The following is a 23,189-nucleotide window of genomic DNA, read 5'->3' as shown; positions in this document are numbered from 1 at the left end:
GGACACTTTCACCCCTGGAAGTTATGCCTCATGTGAGGGGAAGGCCATGCTTTCACTTGTGGAGTTGGGCTTAGAGAGACTGAGGCCACATCTGAACGACAACAGAGGTCCTCCAGAAGTAACTCTTAGGCATGCCTATAGGTAGTCTAAACTTCTCTGATACTTACATAAGTTTCCAAAAGTAAGCCTCCTGATCGAGGGGATGGCCTATTGATTTGGGTGTCCCTAAAGTTTGACATAATATCAGAGGATTCCCTGATGATAAGGTTTAATAGGTCCATTTTTTTTCTCCCATCCCTCAGGGTACTTTGCCAATACTTTTTGATCATCTGCTTAATATACTCTAGGATATATCCAGGCATTACAATAATCTATATAGGATTAAAAGACCTCTTTCTTATTCTGTGCTCCCTGTGTTTCAATTATTCAAATGAGCTATACAGATAGTTCGAATTAGATTATGCACTACAGAAAATTTCAGTTCCAGATCAAATAAACCTTTCTTCCATTGGTCTCAAAGAGTATGTGTGGTTCTAAAATATAGGCACTGTCTTCCTTACCCCTATGTTGTGAATTACTTTAACCTCAACCATTCAGCTTCGTTCTTATCTCTAAATATCAGGTTATGTGTAGAAGCCAAGAGTTTAAAGCAAGACCTACAGAATTTGTTGCAAGCTGCTGGCCTCGGGATGGCAGTGGTAAACTGGCGATTGTTATGTAGAGCAGTCTGGGAGGAAGAGAATGTTTACCCAAAACAGTTATGTTAAGTATGAAGGACACTGTGAGATAAGAATCTTGCTCCCTCAGGAAATGCCTGCATATCTATTGACATCCTGTGGTATATAACTAGGATCTGGTTGAGAATAAAGTTGTCTGAAGTCTGTCTGAAGTAAACTCAAGCTTCAGACCCCCTGAGCCCGTCTGTGTCTTTCTTTCTTTCTTTCTTCCTTTCTTTCTTTCTCATCATTCCTTAATATCCTTCGAGCTCCATTTCTACAGGAAGCAACATTTGGCGCCCAAACGTGGGGCTCGAAGAAGAAGACTCCAAATCAATATTAAGGAACCAAGGAAAAGTCTCATTAGAGGCACGTGTGTCCAGCCAATAGAAGAGGACTCGAGTCATATTGGTAAAGTAAGCATTTTCCTTGGATCATCAGGGTAACGGGTAATCATAATAGGCGGCTGGAGGAGTATGTGTGTGTGTTAAAGCTACTGGGGTGCCTGTTAAAACATCTGAATTAGTAAGCTTATTTGATCTCATTCAAAAACATTGTTGTTGGTTTCAGCCTTAAGGCCATAATGTTTTAAATCTTAAGTAATGGAAATTCGTTATGAAGGCTTTGCAGTGAATATAAGACAGGGAAAATATTCCTGTTTCTATTTGGTTATTGTGTTCAGTCAGGCAATGAACTACCTGGCTCATGCTTTGTCTTAAACTCTAAGTTGTGTTTCTTCTCCATCTCCCACTACCACTTCTTACCCTGTTTCGACAGTTGTTTGAGCCGGACTCGGCAATTGGCGCCCAAACAGGGATCTAATAAGGGAACTCTTAAAGCATAAAGTGAGGAGATGCTCCAGGGACATCCACTACAAATACTACAGGCAGACCTTTTTGGGTTGAGCAGTGGCCCTTATCTGTAGAGAGGTTTGAGGCTCTGACTCAGTTGATTTGGGAACAGTTTGGAGCAGGACATTTAGAGGAGTCTCGTGGTTCTTGGAATTCTCCCATATTTATTGCAGGAGGGAGGTCAGGAAAATGGAGAATGTTGACTGATTTGATAAAAGTTGATACTGTGGTTCAGCCTATGGAGTCATTGCAGCCTGGCTTGCCCACACCAGTTGTAATTTCTAAGAACTGATTTATTATGATAGATTTTAAAAATTGCTTCTTTGCTGTGCCTTTGGCAGAGAGGATAAAGAAAGATTGGTTTCTGGGCTTGTTCTTGATGGGCTGCCTTTATATAGGGATTCATGTACACCTGAGTTAGAAAGTATTCAGTGAGAAAGGTGCAATACCAAACGGGGTCAGTGCTCATTGATGGTTCCTGTGGCAGGTTGGTCCCCAACAGGGTGTGCAGTTCGGGATTGTAGTTCTGACTCAAGGTATTCTGTTAGGTTACCTTTGTTTAGTCTGAATGATTATTCTATGAGATTTATACCAATACTACAGGTAAAGTCCTATGACTCAGAATGGAAACGGCAACCCCATCTCCTTTTGTTAACTTAAATCCTCAATAAACAGCAATTTGGAAACTGGCCATGAGTTTAGCTCCTATTCATGTTTGAAAAGAGAAATATATTTTAAGAACTTTAAAACTAAAAGTTCTTCTTAAAAACTATATATTGATAGTTAATGCATATTTGAAACATTAAAGTATTTTAAATATTTAACATTATTCTAACAAATTTAATTTTGATGGTAATTACATATGTGGTAAAATATTTGTTCAAAGTAATGATTTAAGTATGAAAAATATGAAAGATGTATTTTTATTTATAGGAAAACAGAATAGTTTTATCCTAAAATGAATAACTGTTACTAAGCGAGAAAAATATAGGACAAAGCCTAAACTGATATAATAAGTGCTGAGGGTTTATAAAAATAGAAATTATGGTTAAAATCAAGAAAGATTTAATGAGTCTAAAATGACAATGTTTTCTTGGACTTTTAGCCTGTTCTAATGAAAGGATATAAAAAAAAATTCTAAATAATTAGTTAGAAAGCAAAGAGTCTGTGTTTTATCAAAATAACTTATGTTAACTTTTATCATGTTATTATCTGTATAAAAAATACTGATTTTCTCCTGGGTATCATTATACTGGCAAAAAGTGCTTCTTGCCCTAAACCAGGTGGCTTAATCTATTAATCTAAGTACTATTACTATAAAAGAATCTATTACTGACTAAATAATCAAATCATTTAAATACCTAAATTCCTTTAAGCTAAAATACTTTAATGCTTTGTCCAGTGTGTATATAAACTATATATGTATAAACTAAATTTATCCCAAGATAACCATGGCTTATATTGGAAGCAGATCAGATTTGAGGGTTGAATGCAAGGGAAAAATGTACTTGTGGAGTCTTTTTTGTTCACCTGATGTTGCCATTACATGCAACTGATATTGCTATCACATGACCTTGGTAAGAAATAGTTAAAATGTACACTCTAGCTGGGAGGACTGGCTATCCCCCCATAAGGAGGTGTACTTTAATAAAGATATCTAGGTTCCAGGAAGCTCCTCTTGGTCCCTAGCCAGTTCCCAGAGGACCCAACTGGGCCCGATCATGTAAGCAAATCAGAATTTGGCCACTATTGTGAGAAAATATCATAAAAATTGCATGAAATAAATTTAAAATTAGCAAAAATGCACAACCAATTATAAAGAATCCACATTCTTGCATTCCTTTTTAATCAATCCAATGAATTCAATTTTAAAAATCTGGTCATTTACTATGGGTACACGTCACTATTTACACTCTGCTTTCATTTTTGCTACCTGCCACTTTAGGGATTCCTAATTATATGTTACAAAACTTGTTTGATATTTTACAAGGAGATTCTGATTTATTAAGCAAAAGGCAGTTAACAGCTGCAGCTGAATGAGAGTTACAATTAATTGAACAATGCATTCAAAAAGGACAGCTTGTTCAAATAAAGCTAAAAAAGCCTGTTGATTTTATTATTTTCTTTACCTTGCAATCTCCCACAGGCCTATTTTAGCAAGACGGTGTTTTAAAATGGATTTTTTTACCAAACAATTGACAAAAATGTTTAAATACATATTTGCAAAAGATTATTTCTTTAATAGTCAAAGGTCACCAAAGATATTATCAATTAAGAGGTCATGATCCCTAATTGCATAGTGTGTGATCTCACAAAGGAAGAAGTTCAAAGTCTATATATTTTCAATACCTCTTGGCAAATAGCATTAAGTGACTTTAAAGGACAAATGAATAATCATTTGCTATGTGAAAACTTTTACAATTTTTAAAAATGAACGCAATGGACTTTGCCTAAAATAGTTCTGGCTTACCCGCTAGCTATTACTGTCTTTACTGATGATAATATTAATGGGAAGCCTGCATATGTCACCCCAGTGGAAAACAAGTTAAAAAATGCCTTATACCTCAGCCCAGCATACTGAATTAGCAGCTGTAATTCAAGTATTGCAAAGTTTTCCACAATCTCTTGATATTGTTTCTGATTTTGAATATGTTTACCAAACAGTTACTCACATTGAGACGGCTTCTTTGTTTAAAAGAAATGAATTGTCCTGAATGTTTTTACATTCACAAACATTAGTCAAAAGCTGAATTACTCCCCTTTTTATCATGCATATAAAGAGCTCAAACCAATTTTCCAGGTCCTTTATCATTACAAAATCAGCAAGCAGATATTCTTATGGGGGTAATGCAAAATCCCACAACATTTCACAAATTGACTCATATCAATAGCAAAGGGCTGTGAAAGAAATTTCCATCTTTTTTAAACAGCAAGCTCAGGACATTGTTAGGACTTGTCAAACCTGTGGGCCTTTAAATGCACTCCCATTTGCATCAGGGATTAATCCTAGAGGTCAAAAATCAAATGAATTATAGCAAATGGATGTTACTCATATTTCACATTTTAGTAAAATGCAATATGTACATGTTATCATAGACACTTGTTCTCATTTCATCCGGGCTACCGCACAATCTGGAGATTGTTTTTGCCATGTTCAATCACATTTACTTAATGCTTTTGCTGTTGTGGGATGCCCTCAATCTATTAAAACGGACAATGGTCCTGTTTATACAGGAAAATAATTTCATAAATTTTATACTACTTTTAATATTACTCATATTACAGGAATTCCACACAATCCCTCAGGGCAAGGAATTATTGAATGAGCAAACCGGACGCTAAAGTCTATACTTTTAAAACAAAAAGGGGGAGACGATGATCAGGAGGATGATGTTATGAAAATAAGTACTCCTAAAGATCAATTAGCAAAGGCATTGTTTACTCTAAATTTTTAAAACATTTATGATAATTCATCACAGACTCCAGCAGAACAACATTTTAGCAATTGGGAAAAGAAAAATGATATATCCCAAACAGAACTGCAGTTGCAACCAATCTATTGGAAAGATGTTAAAGATGATTTATGGAAACCAGGAATGGTAAAGGTGTGGGGTAGGGGATTTGCTCTTGTCATTGCAGATGATGGAACCTCGGTTTGGATTCCTTCAAAGAGAATAAAACCCAGACATGTCAACCCGGACAAAAATAACTAAATGGGTAATGTATACTATAGGACATACAATTTTGATTGCTGAAGGACAGGGACATATTTATACTTACTGGGATTATCTGTGAGCCCTAACATGGGCCAATCCAACTTTACCAAAATAATCTGAATACAAGTTTAAGATTCCTAGGTCCAATAAAAAGAAAACTGGTGTCAAATTTAATTCCATTTTTAGAAAGACCTATATGCATAAATCTATGGATACAAAGGATACTTGCCTGTTAGATGGGAAAGAAAGTTGGAATGGATGAGTTATGTCATATGGATTGAGCAGTTATCATAATTAATGATTCCTATGGAATTGTAAGAGATGCAGCCCCTGTGGGGTCTCCCATCTCTAACTTGAAGATAACTGAGACTATATGGACAGGCAAGCTAAATCAGGGTTTAATTCATGGAGGGTAATTTGTGCCAAATTCATGGGATGATAAATATAGCATTAGTGAAAGAAATTGACAAAAAATTTTTCTAGGACTGAGACCAATTTTTATAGCCAATTCTATTAACTATAACTTCTTTTTAAATAGCAGCCATAAGCACTATATACAAATATGTATTAGAGATCCATATATACTTGTTAAAGTTCATATACATATAAGAAATCAAACTTCTAATTGTGAAAATTACTCTCTATTCACTTGTCCCCAAGCATTTATGTTGCAGGAAAATGAGACGATTATAGCAGCAAGGAGAAGAGGTATTTGGCTGCCGGTGCAGATGTCAAGATCTTTGCAATCCTCTCCAGAAACACATATACTGATCCATTTGGCAAAAGAATATCTAAAAAGGACTAATAGACTAATTGGATTCATTATTGCATCTGTCACTGAAATCATTGGAAGCATCACAGTGGCTGCAGTCGCTGGAACCGCATTGCAACAAACTATACAGATGCAGCATTGTTAGAAAAACACCAATGAACTGTGGCATAGACAATCTCATTGATGAGCAAACTAATAATGGACTAAATAATATAGAAATGACATTGGTTCATATTGGAGATCAAATGTATAATTTAAATTTCTTACAAAGTTTTAAGTGTAAAAGGAATAAGAGCAGTTTTTGTATTACCCTCTTTTAACATATGGCTTGTTTGAAATAGAATGGGAAAAGGGAATAGGCATCTTTTAAGGCTTTCAAATAGTTTAAGTCCTGATATCTTAGAATTACAAAAAAGGGGTATTAGAATGTAAATTAGAATAATCTACATATAGCCTATGGAAGTAATGTTACACAATCACTTACCCAAGAGCTAAAAAATCTTAGGTTTGGGGCTGTTTATACTTCCGCTTCCTCCTCAGCTGTGTTTAACAACAAAGAAAAAGGTGATTCTTGCAAAAACTCGTTGACTCCCTCCTGAATCAAAGTCAGAGAGCTTGACTGGCAGCCAATGACGGGTAAGACCCTTCAGAGCCTAAGGGCAACCTAAGACAGGCGCCTGTCACTTCTGCTTATAACAATGTGATTCTTGTGAATCAAAGTCAGAGAGCTTGACTGGCAGCCAATGACGGGTAAGACCCTTCAGAGCCTAAGGGCAACCTAAGACAGGTGCGGTCACCTCTGCTTATAGTCACCCTAAAAAGGTGATTCTTGTTTTCCTTGGCTTATAAAATAAAAAGGGGGAAATGTAGAAGCCAAGAGTTTAAAGCAAGACCTACAGAATTTGTTGCAAGCTGCTGGCCTCGGGATGGCAGCGGTAAACTGGCGATTGTTATGTAGAGCAGTTTGGGAGGAAGAGAATGTTTACCCAAAACAGTTATGTTAAGTATGAAGGACACTGTGAGATAAGAATCTTGCTCCCTCAGGAAATGCCTGCATATCTATTGACATCCTGTGGTATATAACTAGGATCTGGTTGAGAATAAAGTTGTCTGAAGTCTGTCTGAAGTAAACTCAAGCTTCAGACCCCCTGAGCCCGTCTGTGTCTTTCTTTCTTTCTTTCTTCCTTTCTTTCTTTATCATCATTCCTTAATATCCTTCGAGCTCTGTTTCTACAGGAAGCAACAGTTATGTATATAAAACAGCCTCTCAAAATCCAAAAATAAAAATCACCACTCCAGATTACTGTGTCTGCTCTGAAAGCTTAGAATCTAGCCCCTGTTTTCTTATAAGCATTTTCTAAAGGTGACTATACTGTTGCTGTTTTTTTTTTGTTTCTGGCTTATTTTGTCTCACCAAATGTCCCACATGTTCATTCACATCGTTGCATGTCTCACGACTTGCTCCTTTTTCTAGCAGCACAATCTTTGTTCATAAGTATATACCATCACTCGCCAATCTACTCCATCAGTTCATCATTCAGCCATCTGCATTCATTGGGCATCATGTACAGTGCCCAAAGTCCACAATCCATCAATATTCTCAATTTTAGATAATTTCATTGTTCCCAAGAGAAAGAAAACCAATACACACACCCTCACCAAATAGGAAATCTAAACAAATTCTTAACTCTTGCCCCTCCCTCCATTATTTACCTCTGTTGCTGCTGTGGTAGTGCTGATGGTTTCCTTTTGAACATAGCTCATAGCATGCAATAGCAATTTTCCCCCAAACCCTGGACTTAAACACTCTTTGTACAAGAATCATATCTTTGAATTAATTCTTGTGAGAACTAATTCATATTTCTAGCGTTATTCAGTGGGACACGTAGGTCTATACAACCCCTTTCAATCCTGTTCATCTTCAGTATGGCAATATTATCTATAGACCCACTAGAAAACCACCTTAACTCCTATCCCCTTACATTGGAGTTCAAACTCATTAGCTAATGGTTCACCCATCTCTAGCTTCTACGTATCTCTAAGTCCCCTATATTCTGTGTTATAAGCCTCTGATTATGCGTTTATGCTGGTCATAAAAGTGAAATCATACAATATCTATCCTTTTGTGTCTGGCTAACTTCACTCAGCATTATGTCTTCAAGTCTCATCCATCTTGTCATGTGCTTCATGATGTCATTTTGTTTTACTGCTGCATAATATGTCATCATATGTATATACCACATTTTGTTGATCCACTCATCTGTTGATGGGCATTTGGTTTGTTTCCATCTTTTGGTGATTGTCAATAATGCTGCTATGAACACTGATGTGCAAATGTCTGTTTGTGTCATTGTTATCAGCTCTTCTGGGTATTGCTGGGTCATAGGGTAACTCAATATTTCATTTCCTAAGGGACCATCAAAGTCTTCCATAGTGGCTGCACCATTATACATTCCCACCAGCAGTGCATAAGTGTCCCAGTTCCTCCACATCCTCTGCAACATTTATAGTTTCCTGTTTGTTTAATAGCAGCCATTCTTATAGGTGCCAGGTGGTATCTCATTGTAGTCTTGATCTGCATTTCCCTTATAACCAATGAAAATGAGCATCTCTTCATGTGCTTTTGAGCCATCTGTATTTGCTCTTCAGAAAAATGCCTGTTCATATCTTTAGCCCATTTTATAATTGGGTTCTTTGTTCTTTTGTTGTTGAGTTGTACGATTTCTTTGTAGATACAGGAAATCAAACTTTTGTCTGATATGTGATTTCCAAATATTTTCTCCCATTGAGTTGGCTGCCTCTTCACCTTTTTGACAAAGTCTTTTGAGGTGCAGAAGCATTTGATTTTGAAGAGTTCCCATTTATCTATTTTTTATTTTGTTGCTTGTGCTTTGTGTGTAAAATTTAGGAAGCTATCTCCTATTACTATGTTTTGAAGATGTTTCCCTACATTTTCTTCCAGAAGCTTTATGGTGCTAGTTGTTTATATTTAGGTGTTTGATCCACTTTGAGTTAATTTTTGTGTAGGGAGTAATATAGGAGTCCTCTTTCATTCTTTTGGCTATTGTTATCCAGTTCTTCCATGCCCAATGATGGAAAAGACTATTTTGTCCCAGTTCAGAGGATTTGGGGACCTTGTCAAAAATCAGTTGTCCATAGATTTGGTGGTCTTTTTCTTGATTCGATTCCATTGGTCAATATTTCTATCTTTGTGCCGGTCCCATGCTGTTTTGACTACTGTGGCTTTATAATACATTATAAATATAATATAAATGTAATGTTATTTATTTATAATATTTTATATATATAATATAAATGTTATAATTTATAAATGTTTTGACTACTGTGCCAGTTTGAAAGGATGTATGTGCCCTAGAAAAGCCATGTTTTAACACTAATTCCATTTTGAAAATGCAGCCATTTCTCCTAATCCCTATTCAGTACTGCGGGTTTGAAACTTTAATTAGATCATCTCCCTGGAGACGTGACTCAATCAAGAGTGGTTGTTATGGTGGATTAGGTGGAGACATGTCTCCACCCATTCTAGGTGGATCTTGATTACTTTACTAGAATCCTATAAAAGAGGGATGTTTGGAGAAAGCAGGAGATTCTGAGAGAGCAGAACAATGTAGCCACGAGAAGCAGAGATGCACTAGCCAGCAACCTTTGGAGATGAAAAAGGAAAATGCCTCCCGGGGAGCTCATGAAACAGCGGCCAGGAGAGAAAGCTAGCAGATGATACCATGTTTGCCACGTGCCTTTCCAGATGAGAGAGAAACCCTGACTGTGTTCACCATGTGCCTTCTCACTTGAGAGAGAAACCCTGAACTTCATCAGCCTTCTTGAACCAAGATATCTTTCCCTGGATGCCTTAGATTGGGCAATTCTATAGACTTGCTTTAATTGGGACATTTTCTTGGTCTTAGAACTATAAACTAGCAACTTATTAAATCCCCCTTTTTAAAAGCTGTTCCATTTCAGGTATATTGCATTCCAGCAGCTAGCAAAGTAGAACAACCACTGTGGTTTTAAAGTCAGGGAGTCTTAATCCGCCCACTTCATTCTTCTTTCTCAGGATGCTTTTAGCTATTCGAGGTCTCTTTCTCTTCCAGATGAATTTGGTAATTAACTTTTCCAAATCTTCAAAGTATCTTGTTGGAATTTTGATTGGCACTGTGTTGAATCTGTAGGTCAATTTGGGGAGAATTGACATCTTAACTATATGTAGCCTTCTTATCCATGACCAAGGAATTTCTTTCCACCCATTTAGATTTCCTTTGATTTATTTTAGCAATGTTATGTAGTTTTCTGTGTACAAGTCCTTTATGTCCCTGATGAAGTTCATTCCTAAGTACTTGGTTCTTTAAGTTGCTATTTTGTATGGAATTTTCTTTTCCTTAACTGACTCCTCAGCTAGGTCATTGATTGTGTATAGAAATGTTACTGAATTTTGAACATTAATTTTATATCCTGCCACCTTGCTGAATTTATTTATTATCTCAGGTAACTTTGCTGTATATTTCTCAGGATCTTCAAGTATAGTATCATATCATCTGCAAATAATGAGTTTTACTCCTTCCTTTCCAATTTGGATGCCTTTTATTTCTCTGTCATGCCTGATTGCCCTAGTTAGAACTTCTAGCACAATGTTGAATAATAGTGGTGACAGTGGGCATCCTTGTCTTGTTCCTAATCTTAGTGGGAAAGCTTTCAGTCTCTCTCCATTGAATACGATGCTGGCTATCAGTTTTTCATATATTCCCTTTATCATATTGAGGTGATTACCTTTGATTACTGTCTTTTGGAGTGTTATCAGAAAAGCATGCTGAATTGTGTCAAATACTTCTTCAGCATCAATCGAGATGATCATGTGATTTTTCCCTTTCGATGTGTTAATGTGCTGTATTACAATAATTGATTTTCTTGTATTGAACCATCCTGCATTCCTATTATAAACCCCACTTTGTCATTGTGCTGGTTTAAAAGGATGTATGCCCCCTAGAAAAGCCATGTTTTAATCAAAATCCCATTTCATAAAGGTAGAATAATCCCTATTCAATACTGTATGTTTGAAACTGTAATCAGATCATTTCCCTGGATGATGTGATTTAGTCGAGTGGTTGTTAAACTGGATTAGGTGACGACATGTTTCCACCCATTTGGGTGTGTCTTGCTTGGTTTACTGGAGTCCTATAAAAGAGAAAATATTTTGGACAATGGGAGATTCAGAGAGAGCAGCACCACAAAGCAGAAAATCCATGAGCCAGTGACCTTTGGAGATGAAGAAGAAAAATGCCTCCCGGGGAGCTTCATGAAGCCAGAAGCCAGGAGAGAAAGTTAGCAGATGATGCTGTGTTCACCATGTGCCCTTCCAGCTGAGAGAGAAACTCTGACTGTGTTTGCCATGTGCCCTTCCATTTGAGAAAGAAACTGTGAACTTCGTTGGCCTTCTTGAACCAAGGTATTTTTCCCTGGATACCTTTGATTGGACATTTCTATAGACTTGTTTTCATTGGGACATTTTCTCAGCCTTAGAACTGTAAACTAGCTATTAAATTCCCCTTTTCAAAAGCCACTCTGTTTCTGGCATATTGCATTCCAGCAGCTAGCAAACTAGAACAGTCATGGTGTATAATTCTTTTCATGTATTGTTGGATTGGATTTGCTAATATTTTATTGAGAATTTTTGCATCTATCCTCATTAGGGAGATTGGTCTATAGTTTTCCTTTCTTATAGCATCTTTACCTGGTTTTGGTATTAAAATGATATTAGCTTCATAAAATGAGTTACATAGAGTTCCTTTTTCCTCAATTTTTTGGAAAAGTTTGAGTAGGATTGGTGTTAGTTCTTTCTGGAATGTTTGAGAAAATTCCCCTGTGAAGCCATCTGGCCCTGGGCTTTTCTTTGCAGGAAGATTTTTGATGACTGATTGAATCTCTTTACTTGTGATTGGTTTGTTGAGATCTTCTATTTCTTCCTGAGCTAGTGTAGCTTGTTTGTGTGTTTCAGGAATTTGTTGATTTCATCTAAGTATCCAGTTTGTTGGCATATAATTGTTCATAGTATCCTCTTGTGATTTCTTTTCTTTCTTCAGGGTCTGTGATAACACACCCCATCTGATTTCTGACTTTGTTTGTTTGCATCCTCTCTCTCTCTCTCTCTTTTTTAGTCAGTCTTGCTAGTGGCACATCAGTTTTACTGACTTTCTCAAAGAGCCAACTTTTGGTTTTATTGATTATTTCTATTGTTCTTTTCTTCTCCCATTCATTTATCTCTGCTTTAATCATTGTTATTTTTGTTCTTCTATTTGCTTTGGGGTTAGTTTGCTGTTCTTTCTCAAGTTCTTCCAGATGTGCTGTTACATCCTCGATTTTTGCTCTTTCTTGCTTTTAAATATAGGCATTTGGGCAATAAATTTCCCTCTCAGCACAGCCTTTGCCACATCCCATAAATTCTGATAAGTTGTATTCTTATTTTCATTCATCTCCAAATAGCTACTCATTTCTCTAGGGATTTCCTCTTTGACCCACTCAGTTTTGCCAATGTCTGTCTCATGTACTTTGGAGCTCCTTGACTGGGAAGATAAACATTTATGATTTTATATCTTCTTCATGAATTGACACTTAGGTTAGTAAATAGTGTCCTTCTTTGTCTCTTATGATGTCTTTACATTTAAAGTCTATTTTGTCTGATATTAGTATAGCTACTCCTGCTTTCTTTTGGTTACAATTTGCATGGAAAATATTTTTCCATCCTTTCATTTTCAATCTATTGTATCCTTGTATCTAAGATGAGTCTCTTGTAAGCAGCATATAGCTGGATTATGTTTCTTAATCCAGTCTGCCAATCTGTATCTTTTAATTGGTAAGTTTAGTCAATTAACATTCAAAGTTAATACTGAAAAGGTGTTTCTTGAATCCACCATGTTATCTTTTTTTTTTTTTTTTTGGTATGTGTCCTGCCCAGGACAGGAGTCTGCCGATTTAATGTGTTATTGATATGGAGCTTAAAAAAAGCAGCAGAAAAAATTGGTTAGGATCCTGCTTTTATGCAGGTAATACCAGCCTTGCATAAGCTTTTCCAAAAAAGAAATTTGGTTACAAATGTTACCATGTCCAAACTAAAAGAAAAACTTTTACAACCCACATATAAAATTTTAGCACTTCACCTGAGGCACATAATTTCTAAAATTAATACAGTGATTATGAATCTTGTTCACATAAATATCAGGAATATTATTTTATAGCAAATGTAAAATTTTACAGGAGAATAACAAAATGTGGGTGAGCGCACCAGGTACATGTTTCTGGCTAGGTCAGTTTTTTGTTGTTGTTGTTGTTGTTCTGTTTTTTATATATATATATATATTTTGTATTTTTATTTTTAATTTTTTCTCTATATTATCATTTTATTTCTTTTTCTGTTGTCTTGCTATTTCTTTTTCTAAATCGATGCAAATGTACTAAGAAATGATGATCATACATCTATGTGATGATATTAAGAATTACTGATTGCATATGTAGAATGGAATGATTTCCATGTTATCTTTTTAATTTTATTTGTCAGATCTATATATTATTTTCTCTCTTTCTCTTTGTACTCTTTAAATTGCCCTTAGTAGTAGTCTTCAATTGTGTGCCCTCCTCCAGACCTCCCTCTCCTGTCTTTTTTTTCAGCCAGCAGAACTCCTTTTAGTATTTCTTGTAGGGCCTGTCTCTGCTTGAAAAATTTTTTCAGGACTTCTTTGTCCGTGAAAACTTTAATCTCTCCCTCAATTTTGAAGGTAAATTTGGCTAGGTACAGGATTCTTGGCTCTAAGTCTTTCTCTTTCAGGATCTTGAATATGTCACATCACTGCCTTCTCGCCTCCAGGGTGCTAGTTGAGTAGTCTGAACTCTATCCTAATTTGGTTTCCTTGTATGTAGTAGATTGTTTTTGTTTTGTTACTTTCAGGATTTTCTGCTTCTCTTCCAACATTTGATGGACTGATTAGTATGTGGCTTGGGAAAGGCCTATTTGGATTTTTATTCTGTTTGGAGTTCTTTGGGCTTCTTTGACTTGTATGTTTATGTCCTTTATGAGGGTTGGGAAATTTTCCCCCCATTATATCCTCAAGTACTCTTCCTAGCCCTTTACTCCTCTCTTCTCCTTCTGGGACACCAATGATTCTTATATTTGTGTGCTTTTGTTTCTCATTTCCCTGAGTTCCAATTCAATTTTTCCATCTTTTTTGCCATTTGCTGTTTTGAGTATTTGAAGTTAATTATCCTGTCCTCTATATCACTTATTCTTTCTTCTGTCTCTTCAAATCTGATGTTGTGTGCCTCTAGTATGTTCTTTATTTGGTCAACAGAGTCTTTAATCTCTGTGATATCTGCTATTTTTCTATTTATTCTTTCAAATTCCTCTTTATGCTCTTCTACTATATATTTTTTATCTGTTTTATGTCATATGCTATCCCACTTATTTTATTAAGTAGAATTGCATGAACATCTTTGATTAGTTGTTCCAATGCCTGTGTCTCCTCTGGTATTTTAATTTAGTCGTTAGGCAGGGCTATATCTGTCTGCACTGTGATATGCTTAGTGCTCTTCTGCTGTCTTCGTGGCATATAAATATCTTAATTGATCTACTTTGGGAATTCATTTATTTCAGTAGTCTAAGGCCTTGTATTTGCAGGATGGTTGTAGAGCAAGGAGCATGGCATGGGGTGGGGCACTCAGTGCGGTGAGTAGTTTCAGGGCAGTATAGGTGCAGGTTGGTGGTATTACACTGATGCTTGTGAATGTGGGTGCCCAGTGGCCAGGGAGGATGTAGCTGTGCAGATTCACCAGTCTGGGGGGTGTAAACCTCACATGCACTGGTCTAAGGCATGGGGCAATTTGTGTGCATGCATAGAGCTCTGGTAGCAGGTTGGCATTATGCCTTCATGGGCTGGGGGCAGATGTGACCCAGATGTGTAGGTCAGCACTTTCTCAAAACTGGGAATTGTGGCTGAGGGCCATGCACATGAATGGTTTTAGGACTGCTCTAAAGTGCAGTTCCCAGAGCTGGATGACGTGACTGGGGGCCTGTGCACAAGCATGGGCCTAGAAGTGCCATAAACTGATGTGCAGAGCTCAGGGTTGGTGGGGCAAGGCTGTGCAACTCTGGTCTTGGGGCAGGTGTAGCCTAAGTATGGAGGTCAGTGCCCCCAGCCTTTATGTACTGGCAACAGCCTGCAGGGAAGAGGGAGGGGGAGGTAGTGTTGGGAGAGCTGCAGGAGAGGTGGGTTGGGCTGCACTTGGGGGTGGGGGGTGGGGCAGGTATGTGCACTGGGGGCTGGTGGAATGTGGGCACCTGGAGCACAGGGAATGGGAACAAGTGACCAGGTTCAGGTGTGTGGGGTGTGGGGTGAGTTGCCAGTCATGGGGCTATGCTGGTGAGGGTCGTGCACCCAAGTAACATGGACTGGCTTACTTCCTAGTCCCTGGTTCCCATCTGTGCACTGCTTCAGGCTCCATGGGCCTTCAGGCTCCAGCTTTCTGTCTCTCAATCCCTCGGCCTCTGCAGCCAGGGTGCCCTATGAGGTGCAGAAGGCTCTCCCAGGTCAGCTGCACTCCTCATTCACCACCAAAGTCTCCCTCCTGTCCCTTCTCTAACTTTTCTGTGAAGCAAGGCTAATTCAAGGTACTCTATTTAGTCATCTTCCTGGAAGTCCCTGTTTCCTCTTTTAAAGGATTCCAGTAAGCTAATCAAGGCCCTCCTGGAATGGGTGGCATCACATCTCCCTCTAGTCAAAGGTTGGTACCCACAATTGGGTGTGCCACATTTCTGAGGAGATGATCTAATCAAGTTTCCAAACTATAGTACTGAATAGGGGTTAAAATAAATGGCTGCCTCCACAGGACGAATCAGGATTAAAACATGGCTTTTCTAGGTACATAATTCTTTTAAACTGGCACACACAGGATGCTTGATTTCCTTGATATTCCAAAGAACATCACACTGATCTATTACATTGATGACATTATGCAAAGTGGGACCAAGTAAACTGGAAATAACAAGCAAGCTAAATACCTTAGCAAGACATATGTGTGCCAGAGGATAAGGGAAGTGGAAGTTCAGGGACCTGCCACACTTTGGTGAGATTTCTAAGTGGTATGGGGAGTGTCTAGGCATCCCTTATAAAGTGAGGTATAAAGTCCTCACAACTTGCACTATCCACCATGAAGAAAGAGGCACAATAATTGGTGGACCTCTTGAAATTTTGAAGGTAATGCTTATCACATTAGATTTTGCTGCTCTAACTCATTTACCAGAAATTCTGTAAGGCTACAGGCTTGAATAAAGCCCAGAACAAGAAAGGTCTTTGCAGCAGATCCCAGTTGTGATGCAACCTGATCTGCCACTTCAGTCTTATGACCTAATAGATCCAATACTATACAATATGCCTGCAGCAGATAGAGATGCCCTAAAAAACTCCAGCAAGTGCAATAGGAAATTATGATGAAGACCACTTATTTAGGAATAAGGCCATACCTTCCTCTATGGACAACAATTCTCCATCTCAAAAGTACCTCCAGATTTGCTACTGGGCCCTGGTAGAGCCTGAATACATGACCATGAGACACAAACTGACTATACAAGCCAAATATGTCTTCATGAACTGAGGGCTAACTGATCCATCAAATCACAAAATAGCTCTCACAAAGCAGTATTTTGTTTAAAAAGGAAGTGGAAGAGTTCCACTTCTGAATGGCTGTGTGAGAAGCTCCACAGTACCTGTCCCCTACCCCCAAAACTGATGATAGTTGAAAGGTTTAGGAGGCAAAAGGGTGAGAAAGAAGAAAGGTAGACCAGGAAATTTAAAGTGGGTGAGTTTATTTCTGCACTCCCAGGCAGAGCTCACCAAACCCAAGATGGAGGGAGGTGATTGTGTGCATGGGCTTCAGTGTGGGCAGCTTTTAAGGATGGAGGTCAGGTGACATCTAGAAGGGGCAGTTCATTAGTTCTGGAAGTCAGGTTGGGAGGGGTGACACAGCCTCCACAGCTCCAGTTGCAGTGCCTTCCCCATTCCCCCGATCTAACATTCCAGACTTTTTGTGATAATAGGGTGCTGAGATCTTTCTGGCTACTTCCTGCTGTAAGGGGGCAGTGTGGGGTTATAGGCTGGAACTGTCATAGCCAGGGGAGTGGGGAGGCTGGCTGTAGGAATCTGGTGAGGAGGGCAGGTGATGATAATGTTGCAGGAGCATTTGGTTGACTGCTACCTGGGATAGTTCCTTCATGCGTCCCTGAAGGAAGTTGAGGAGGCAGGGAGCTAGGAGAAAAAAGAGACAGATGAGGATAACTGGTCCTAGTAGTGGGAGGAGCCATGTCACCAGAGGAGAAGAAAACCAGCTTAAGGCAGAGTTGGTTTCTTGTTTTCTGTGGTAGAGATAGTCTTTTAGTTTGTTTAGGGTTTGAATATTTTGTTCCACCAGACCCAACTAGTTGACGTAATAGCAGCATTCCTCTTGGAGGAATATACATGTTCCTCCTTTTTTGGCTGTCAGCAGATCTAAGGCCCATCTATTTTGAAGAGTTAACTGGGCTAGTGAGATGAGTTAGTGTTGTAGAGAGGAGAGGGATTCTGATGTTGTTTCCAGGGCTACCTGTAGTCGAGTTTTGAAGTTTTGAAAGGTTAAAATATTGTGTCCCAGCACCCCTCCTGCTGTGGCTGAGGCTGTGACTGAAGCAGTTAGGCTGATGCCTACTAGGATAGGAAGAAAGGCAGCCCTTTTTGAGCAAGGAGAGGGCAGTAGCCAAGTTAGTTCAGACTCCCCATAGAGGGTCAATTGAGGAACAATAGTTACCAGGAAGCATGGTCCTGGGGCAGTGGAGTTAGGGCACTTGGTAAGAGTTCCATTACACTAGAAATCTGAGTTTACTAGATGAGGTGGTAGGGGAGGAGTGGGAAGGGTTGAACCTTGAATGGAGGCAGAGGCCACACATAAGGGTAATAGTAAATTTGTTTGAAGGTTTTTTATCCAGTGTAGTGAGACTCCTAATTTGGCAAGAAAACCTCACCCCATTAGCAGGCTGGGCAAGAAGGCATTACTAAGAAATAATGTATAATGGGTACCCTTCTATTAAACATATAAGCAGTCCAGTAGTTAAGGGGCATGAAGGACAGCCATCTATGCCTGTAACCATGACCTGGGAAGGAAGGAGTTGACCTGAATAAGAGGGAGGACAGAAAAGGTATCCCCTGTGTCCACAAAAAAGGAGGTGGACTTACCTGCTACCTTGATTGTTACCCTGGGCTCGACGAGGGTGACTGGGGTTGCTGAGGCTGGGCATCATCAGTCATTGGTGGCCAGGCCCAGGACTGCTAGCAATGGGTTAGGGGTTGGAAGGACAGCCCCTCCATGTTCAGTCACTTTTCCAATGTCCCTTTGTACCACAGAGAGGGCATGGTCCCTTGGGTGGTTGAGGATTGGGGCACTGATGGGACCAGTGTCTGTTGAGGCCACATTTGAAGCACTTTCCTGGTGATGGATTAGTCGTAGCTGGCTTCTTCTCCATTGAAGTGGGCCGCAGAGCTGCAATCAAGGATTGTGTTTGTAAATTTGCCTTTCAGCGGTCCCGGGATTCCTTTCCTGCCCTCTCTAGTTCATCACGAGTATTAGAAATTTTAAAGGCTGTGTTTATCAGGTCATGGATAGGAGCCTGAGGACTGTCCTCAATTTTTCTAAGTTTATGCCTTATATCTGGAGCCGATTGGGATACAAAGTGTGTGGCAAAAACAGTTTTACCAGCCTGCGAGTTGGGGTCTAGGCAGGTATATTGGGAGAGGGCTTCTGTGAGCTGGTGTAGAAAAGCAGCCGGGTTTTCATCAGGACCCTGGGTAATTTCCCTTAGCTTATGGAAGCTTACTACTTTATCTGAAGCTTTCTGCATGCCTACTATGAGGCATGTAAGCATTTTGTCCCATCTAGTCCGCCCGCTTCTTCCCACTGGAGTGTCAACCTGATATTCCCACCCTGGCTCTTGGTCTGGCACTTCCTCGACCCCTACCTGCATGGTGTGGTCGGTTATATGCACCTGGTTAGCATGAGCTCTGGCTGCATTGAAAATGTGGTCCATTTCATCTGTAGTGAGGGAAGAAGAGCAGATTACATGAATGCCATGCCCGGTGAGGTCATAAGCGTTAACTAGATACTGGAATTCTTTAGTATAGGTAGTTGGATCATTGGAGAAGGAGCTCAACCGTTTTTCAATGTGTAAAAGATCAGCCAGAGAGAAGGGAGTGCATACCTGATTTAACCCTTCAGGTCCTGCAACCTCCCGGAGGGGACAGAGTAAAGTACTTTTTGAGCAGGTATGGGAGCTTACAGGTGAGGGTAGCGAGGAACTAGCTGGTGGCAGAAGAGCCGAAGTGGGGGGTGGTAATGGGAGAGCCTTTGGAGTAGAAGGAGGAAGGGAAGGATAAAATGGAGGCTGGAATGCTGCCAGAGCTGGGGCAGGAAGAGGGGGTAAGATGGCGGCTGGAGTGTCGCTGGCGGAGGAGGAAGAGAAAGGCAAGATGGCGGTGGGAGTGCCGCCAGTGTGGAAGGGGAGAGAGGAAGGCAAGATGGTAGCTAGGATGTCAGTGGAACAGAAGGAGGAAGAGAAGGAGAAGATGGTGACTGAGATGTCATCAAAGCAGAAGGGGAGAGGGAAAGGCAAGATGGTGACTGGAGTGCCACTGGAGGGAGGGGTGAGTAGAGTGAGGGAGAGGAGGATAGTTTCCCAAGATGCGGTGGTGGCCCTGGTCTTTTAAAGAAAGATGAATTGAGGGGGTCAGAAAAGGAGGAAGTTTCATTGGAGAGAAGTGGGAATTTGAGAGTTTCCTTGGCTAGGAGAACCTGAGCTGTAGAGCAGAAGGTACAAAGGTAGGGACGGGAGCACAGAAGAAAGAAAGCCTGGACATAAGGAATTTCGGCCCATTTGTCATTCCTCTGGCAAAAGTTGCAGAGGTTTGTAAGGATATTAAAATCAAAAGTCCCATCCTCAGGCCAATGAGAATCATTATCCAATTGATATTAGGGCCAAGCCTTTTTACAAAAGTAAGTGAGGCATTTTGGCCAGATGTCTGGAAGTAAATCCAGTGTGGATAGGTTTGTCAGAAGACAACCCAGAGGAGTATAGGTTTGGTTTTTGAGGATTTATTGCCCATACTGATGGGTCTCAAAGGAGAAAGAACTGGCCCAGGGGATGTCGGCATCCCAATGCCCTGAGAGAGTCCTCAGAGCTCTTATGAGCAGGGGCTTATCTCCCCAGGGGACGTCTCACCCTGGTTTGAGGCCCTTTCAGGTCCTGGACCTGAATTTGTGAGGGAAAGGAGAAGTGGGGCATCCCCACAACTTTTTGAGTCCCAGGAAAGGGAGTGAGGCTTGCGGGCATCCCCGTTCACCTCAGCCCTCGGAAGAGAACCTGGCATGAATTCATGATTTTCAGGGAGTAATTAATGGACAGGCTCTCTTGGAATGGTGAGACCTGACAGCAGGGCTAGGAGGGAAGGGATTTACCCAATCTGTGGTGGATGTAGCAGTGGACCGAAGGATCCCTTGTTGCTGGCTATGTGGAGGAAGGAGGAGAGAGGAAGTCAGGGCACCTCTGGCGAGGCAGGTGCACCTGTGCTCCTCTCCCAGGTTTCTGGCACCAAGATGAAAGGTTTAGGAGGTGAAAGGGTGAGAAAGAAGAAAGCTAGACTAGGAAATTTAAAGTGGGTGAGTTTATTTATGTGCTCCCAGGCAGAGCTCACCAAACCCAAGATGAAAGGAGGTGAGTGCATGCACAGGCTTTGGCGCAGGCAGCTTTTAAGGATGGAGGTTAGGTGATGTCTGGAAGGGGCGGTTCAATAGTTCCGGAAGTCAGGTTGGGAGGGGTGACACAGCCTCCACAGCTCCAGTTGCAGTGCCCTTCCCCGTTCCCCTGACCTAACAATAGTTATTTTTCAAAATCAATTATTTAAAGGCCCTGTAATTTGTGCTAAGGGCACACGACAAATGAAAAAATATTTTTTCAGGAAAATTTACTAAAACTTGATAAGAACATCAAGAGTCTGTGGCATTTCAGCCATGACCCACTCCCTCCTTCTATGCTTCCCTCCCAGAAGTTCTGCTCTGGAAGGGTGTGGCCATGAAGAGTTTCCTTTTTCCCTCCACTCCTGATCAAGAATTACCAATTTCAATGGGGCAGGGGCAGGCTGCCAGAATTTATTACCTCATCCAACTCCAAGTAGAAGAGACTGAATTTCTGGTCAGTGTGGCCAAGAAATCTGGACTCCCTTTCTCCATCCAGCTCCCATTCATAGGGTACAGACTCTACATCAGGCATGGCAGGATGAGAATACAGCGGCCCCAATCACCATTGCCCCAGTGTGTTCATAATTTGTAAGATCCACACAAGGAGAGGCAAGGTGAGAAGAACAGAGGTTACTGGACCTACCCAGTGCCCAGAGAGTTGTTAAGAGATATTTCCCAGGGGTAGAGGCAGTCCATAACTATAGAGAGCTCCAAACTTATCCCCAAAGGAACTGAATTTATTTGAAACAGTATGGGGATGTTCAAGACTGAAGATGCTCTTTAAAATAATGGATATTCAACGAAGCCTGAGACGTCCCGCGCCTGGTGTGGCCGGGCTGGAGCTGGGCCGTGGGAAGGTCTACCCGGAGCCCCGGAGCGAAAGTGAGTGCCTGAGCAACATCCGTGAGTTCCTGCGAGGCTGTGGGGCCTCTCTGCACCTGGAGAGGCTGGGGACTTCCGGAGAAGATGGCGGCTTAGTAAGACGCACGGGTCTTAGTTCCTCCTCCAGAACAGATACTAAAGAAACAGAAATGGTACAGAACAGCTCCCGGAGCCACGACAGAGACCAAAAAGACAGTGTACCCAATTCTGGAATGGCTGAACCGGCTGGGAGAATCCGCTGCGGTGAGATCCCCGAGGGGCGCGCGCTTCCCGGGGCCGTGGCGGTTGGCAGCCGGAGCCCTTCCCTCCCTCCTTCCCGGGCCAGCTGGGAGATTTGGACAGGCAGTCCCCTCAAGCCGCGGCAGCCAGTGCCCCCCCGAACGCACAGCTTCCTGGGCCGGCTGGGAGATTTGGATCGGAGGTTCCCCAAGCCGCGGAGGCCAGCGACTGGGGCCCCTTCCACACACGTGGCTTCCCAGACTGGCTGGGAGATTTGGATCAGCACTCCCCCAAGCCGCTGAGGCCGGCGCCCCCCCCAAGCGTGGATTACCAGGCCGGCTGGGAGATTTGAATCGGCACTCCCCCAAACTGCGGCGGCCGACGCCCCTACCTCCCTCCTTCCCGGGCTGGCTGGGAGATTTGGATCGGCACTCCCCCAAGCCGCAGCGGCCGGCACGGCCCCCACACGAGGATTCCTGGGCCGGCTGGGAGATTTGGATCGGCACTCCCCCAAGCCACTTTGGCTGGCGACCCTCCCCCACAGCGAGAGTCTTCCAAAGTTAAAGGAGCCACAGCATCTTTTACTGGTGGGACCTGCAGACAGATGAACGCCACATACTGGGCAGGATAAGAAAAACAGAGCCCAGAGATTTCACAGGAAAATCTTTCAACCTGTTGGGTCCCACACCCAGGGAAATCTGATTAAATGCCCAGATGCCGGCAAAAAATAACGGATCACACCAGGAAAATTGAAGATATGGCCCAGTGAAAGGAACAAACCAATAGTTCAAATGAGATACAGGAGCTGAGACAACTAATTCTGAATATACGAACAGAAATGGAAAACCTCTTCAAAAACCAAATCAATAAATTGAGGGAGGACATGAAGAAGACATGGGCTGAACAAAAAGAAGAAATAGAAAATCTGAAAAAACAAATCACAGAACTTATGGGATTGAAGGACAAAGTAGAAAAGATGGAAAAAACAATGGATACCTACAATGGTAGATTTAAAGAGAAAGAGGCTAGAATTAGTGAACTGGAGAATGGAACATCTGAATTCCAAAAAGAAACAGAAACTATAGGGAAAAGAATGGAAAAATTTGAGCAGGGGATCAGGGAACTGAATGATAATATGAAGCGCACAAATATACGTGTTGTGGGTGTCCCAGAAGGAGAAGAGAAGGGAAAAGGAGGAGAAAAATTAATGGAAGAAATT

General features: G+C 41.0%; 1 protein-coding gene across 1 annotated transcript in view; it reads right to left on the bottom strand.

The window, feature by feature from the left end:
• Window positions 1-16,828: 16,828 nt before the first annotated feature.
• The window catches only part of LOC143670601 (uncharacterized), a 144,768-nt gene continuing 138,407 nt past the window's right edge, over window positions 16,829-23,189 (bottom strand). The window contains exons 6-7 of the mRNA XM_077145481.1: window positions 19,098-19,171; window positions 16,829-18,622 (exon numbers count right to left, since the gene is read on the bottom strand). Coding sequence (XP_077001596.1) covers window positions 18,383-18,622; window positions 19,098-19,171 — 314 coding nt within the window. The 3' untranslated portion in view covers window positions 16,829-18,382. The remainder of the gene's footprint in view (window positions 18,623-19,097; window positions 19,172-23,189) is intronic.

This window comes from Tamandua tetradactyla, chromosome X, assembly GCF_023851605.1.
Source record: "Tamandua tetradactyla isolate mTamTet1 chromosome X, mTamTet1.pri, whole genome shotgun sequence".
Classification (NCBI taxonomy): Eukaryota; Metazoa; Chordata; class Mammalia; order Pilosa; family Myrmecophagidae; genus Tamandua; species Tamandua tetradactyla.
Note: the sequence above shows the minus strand (reverse complement) of the source record. Positions and strands in the feature narration are given on the sequence as shown.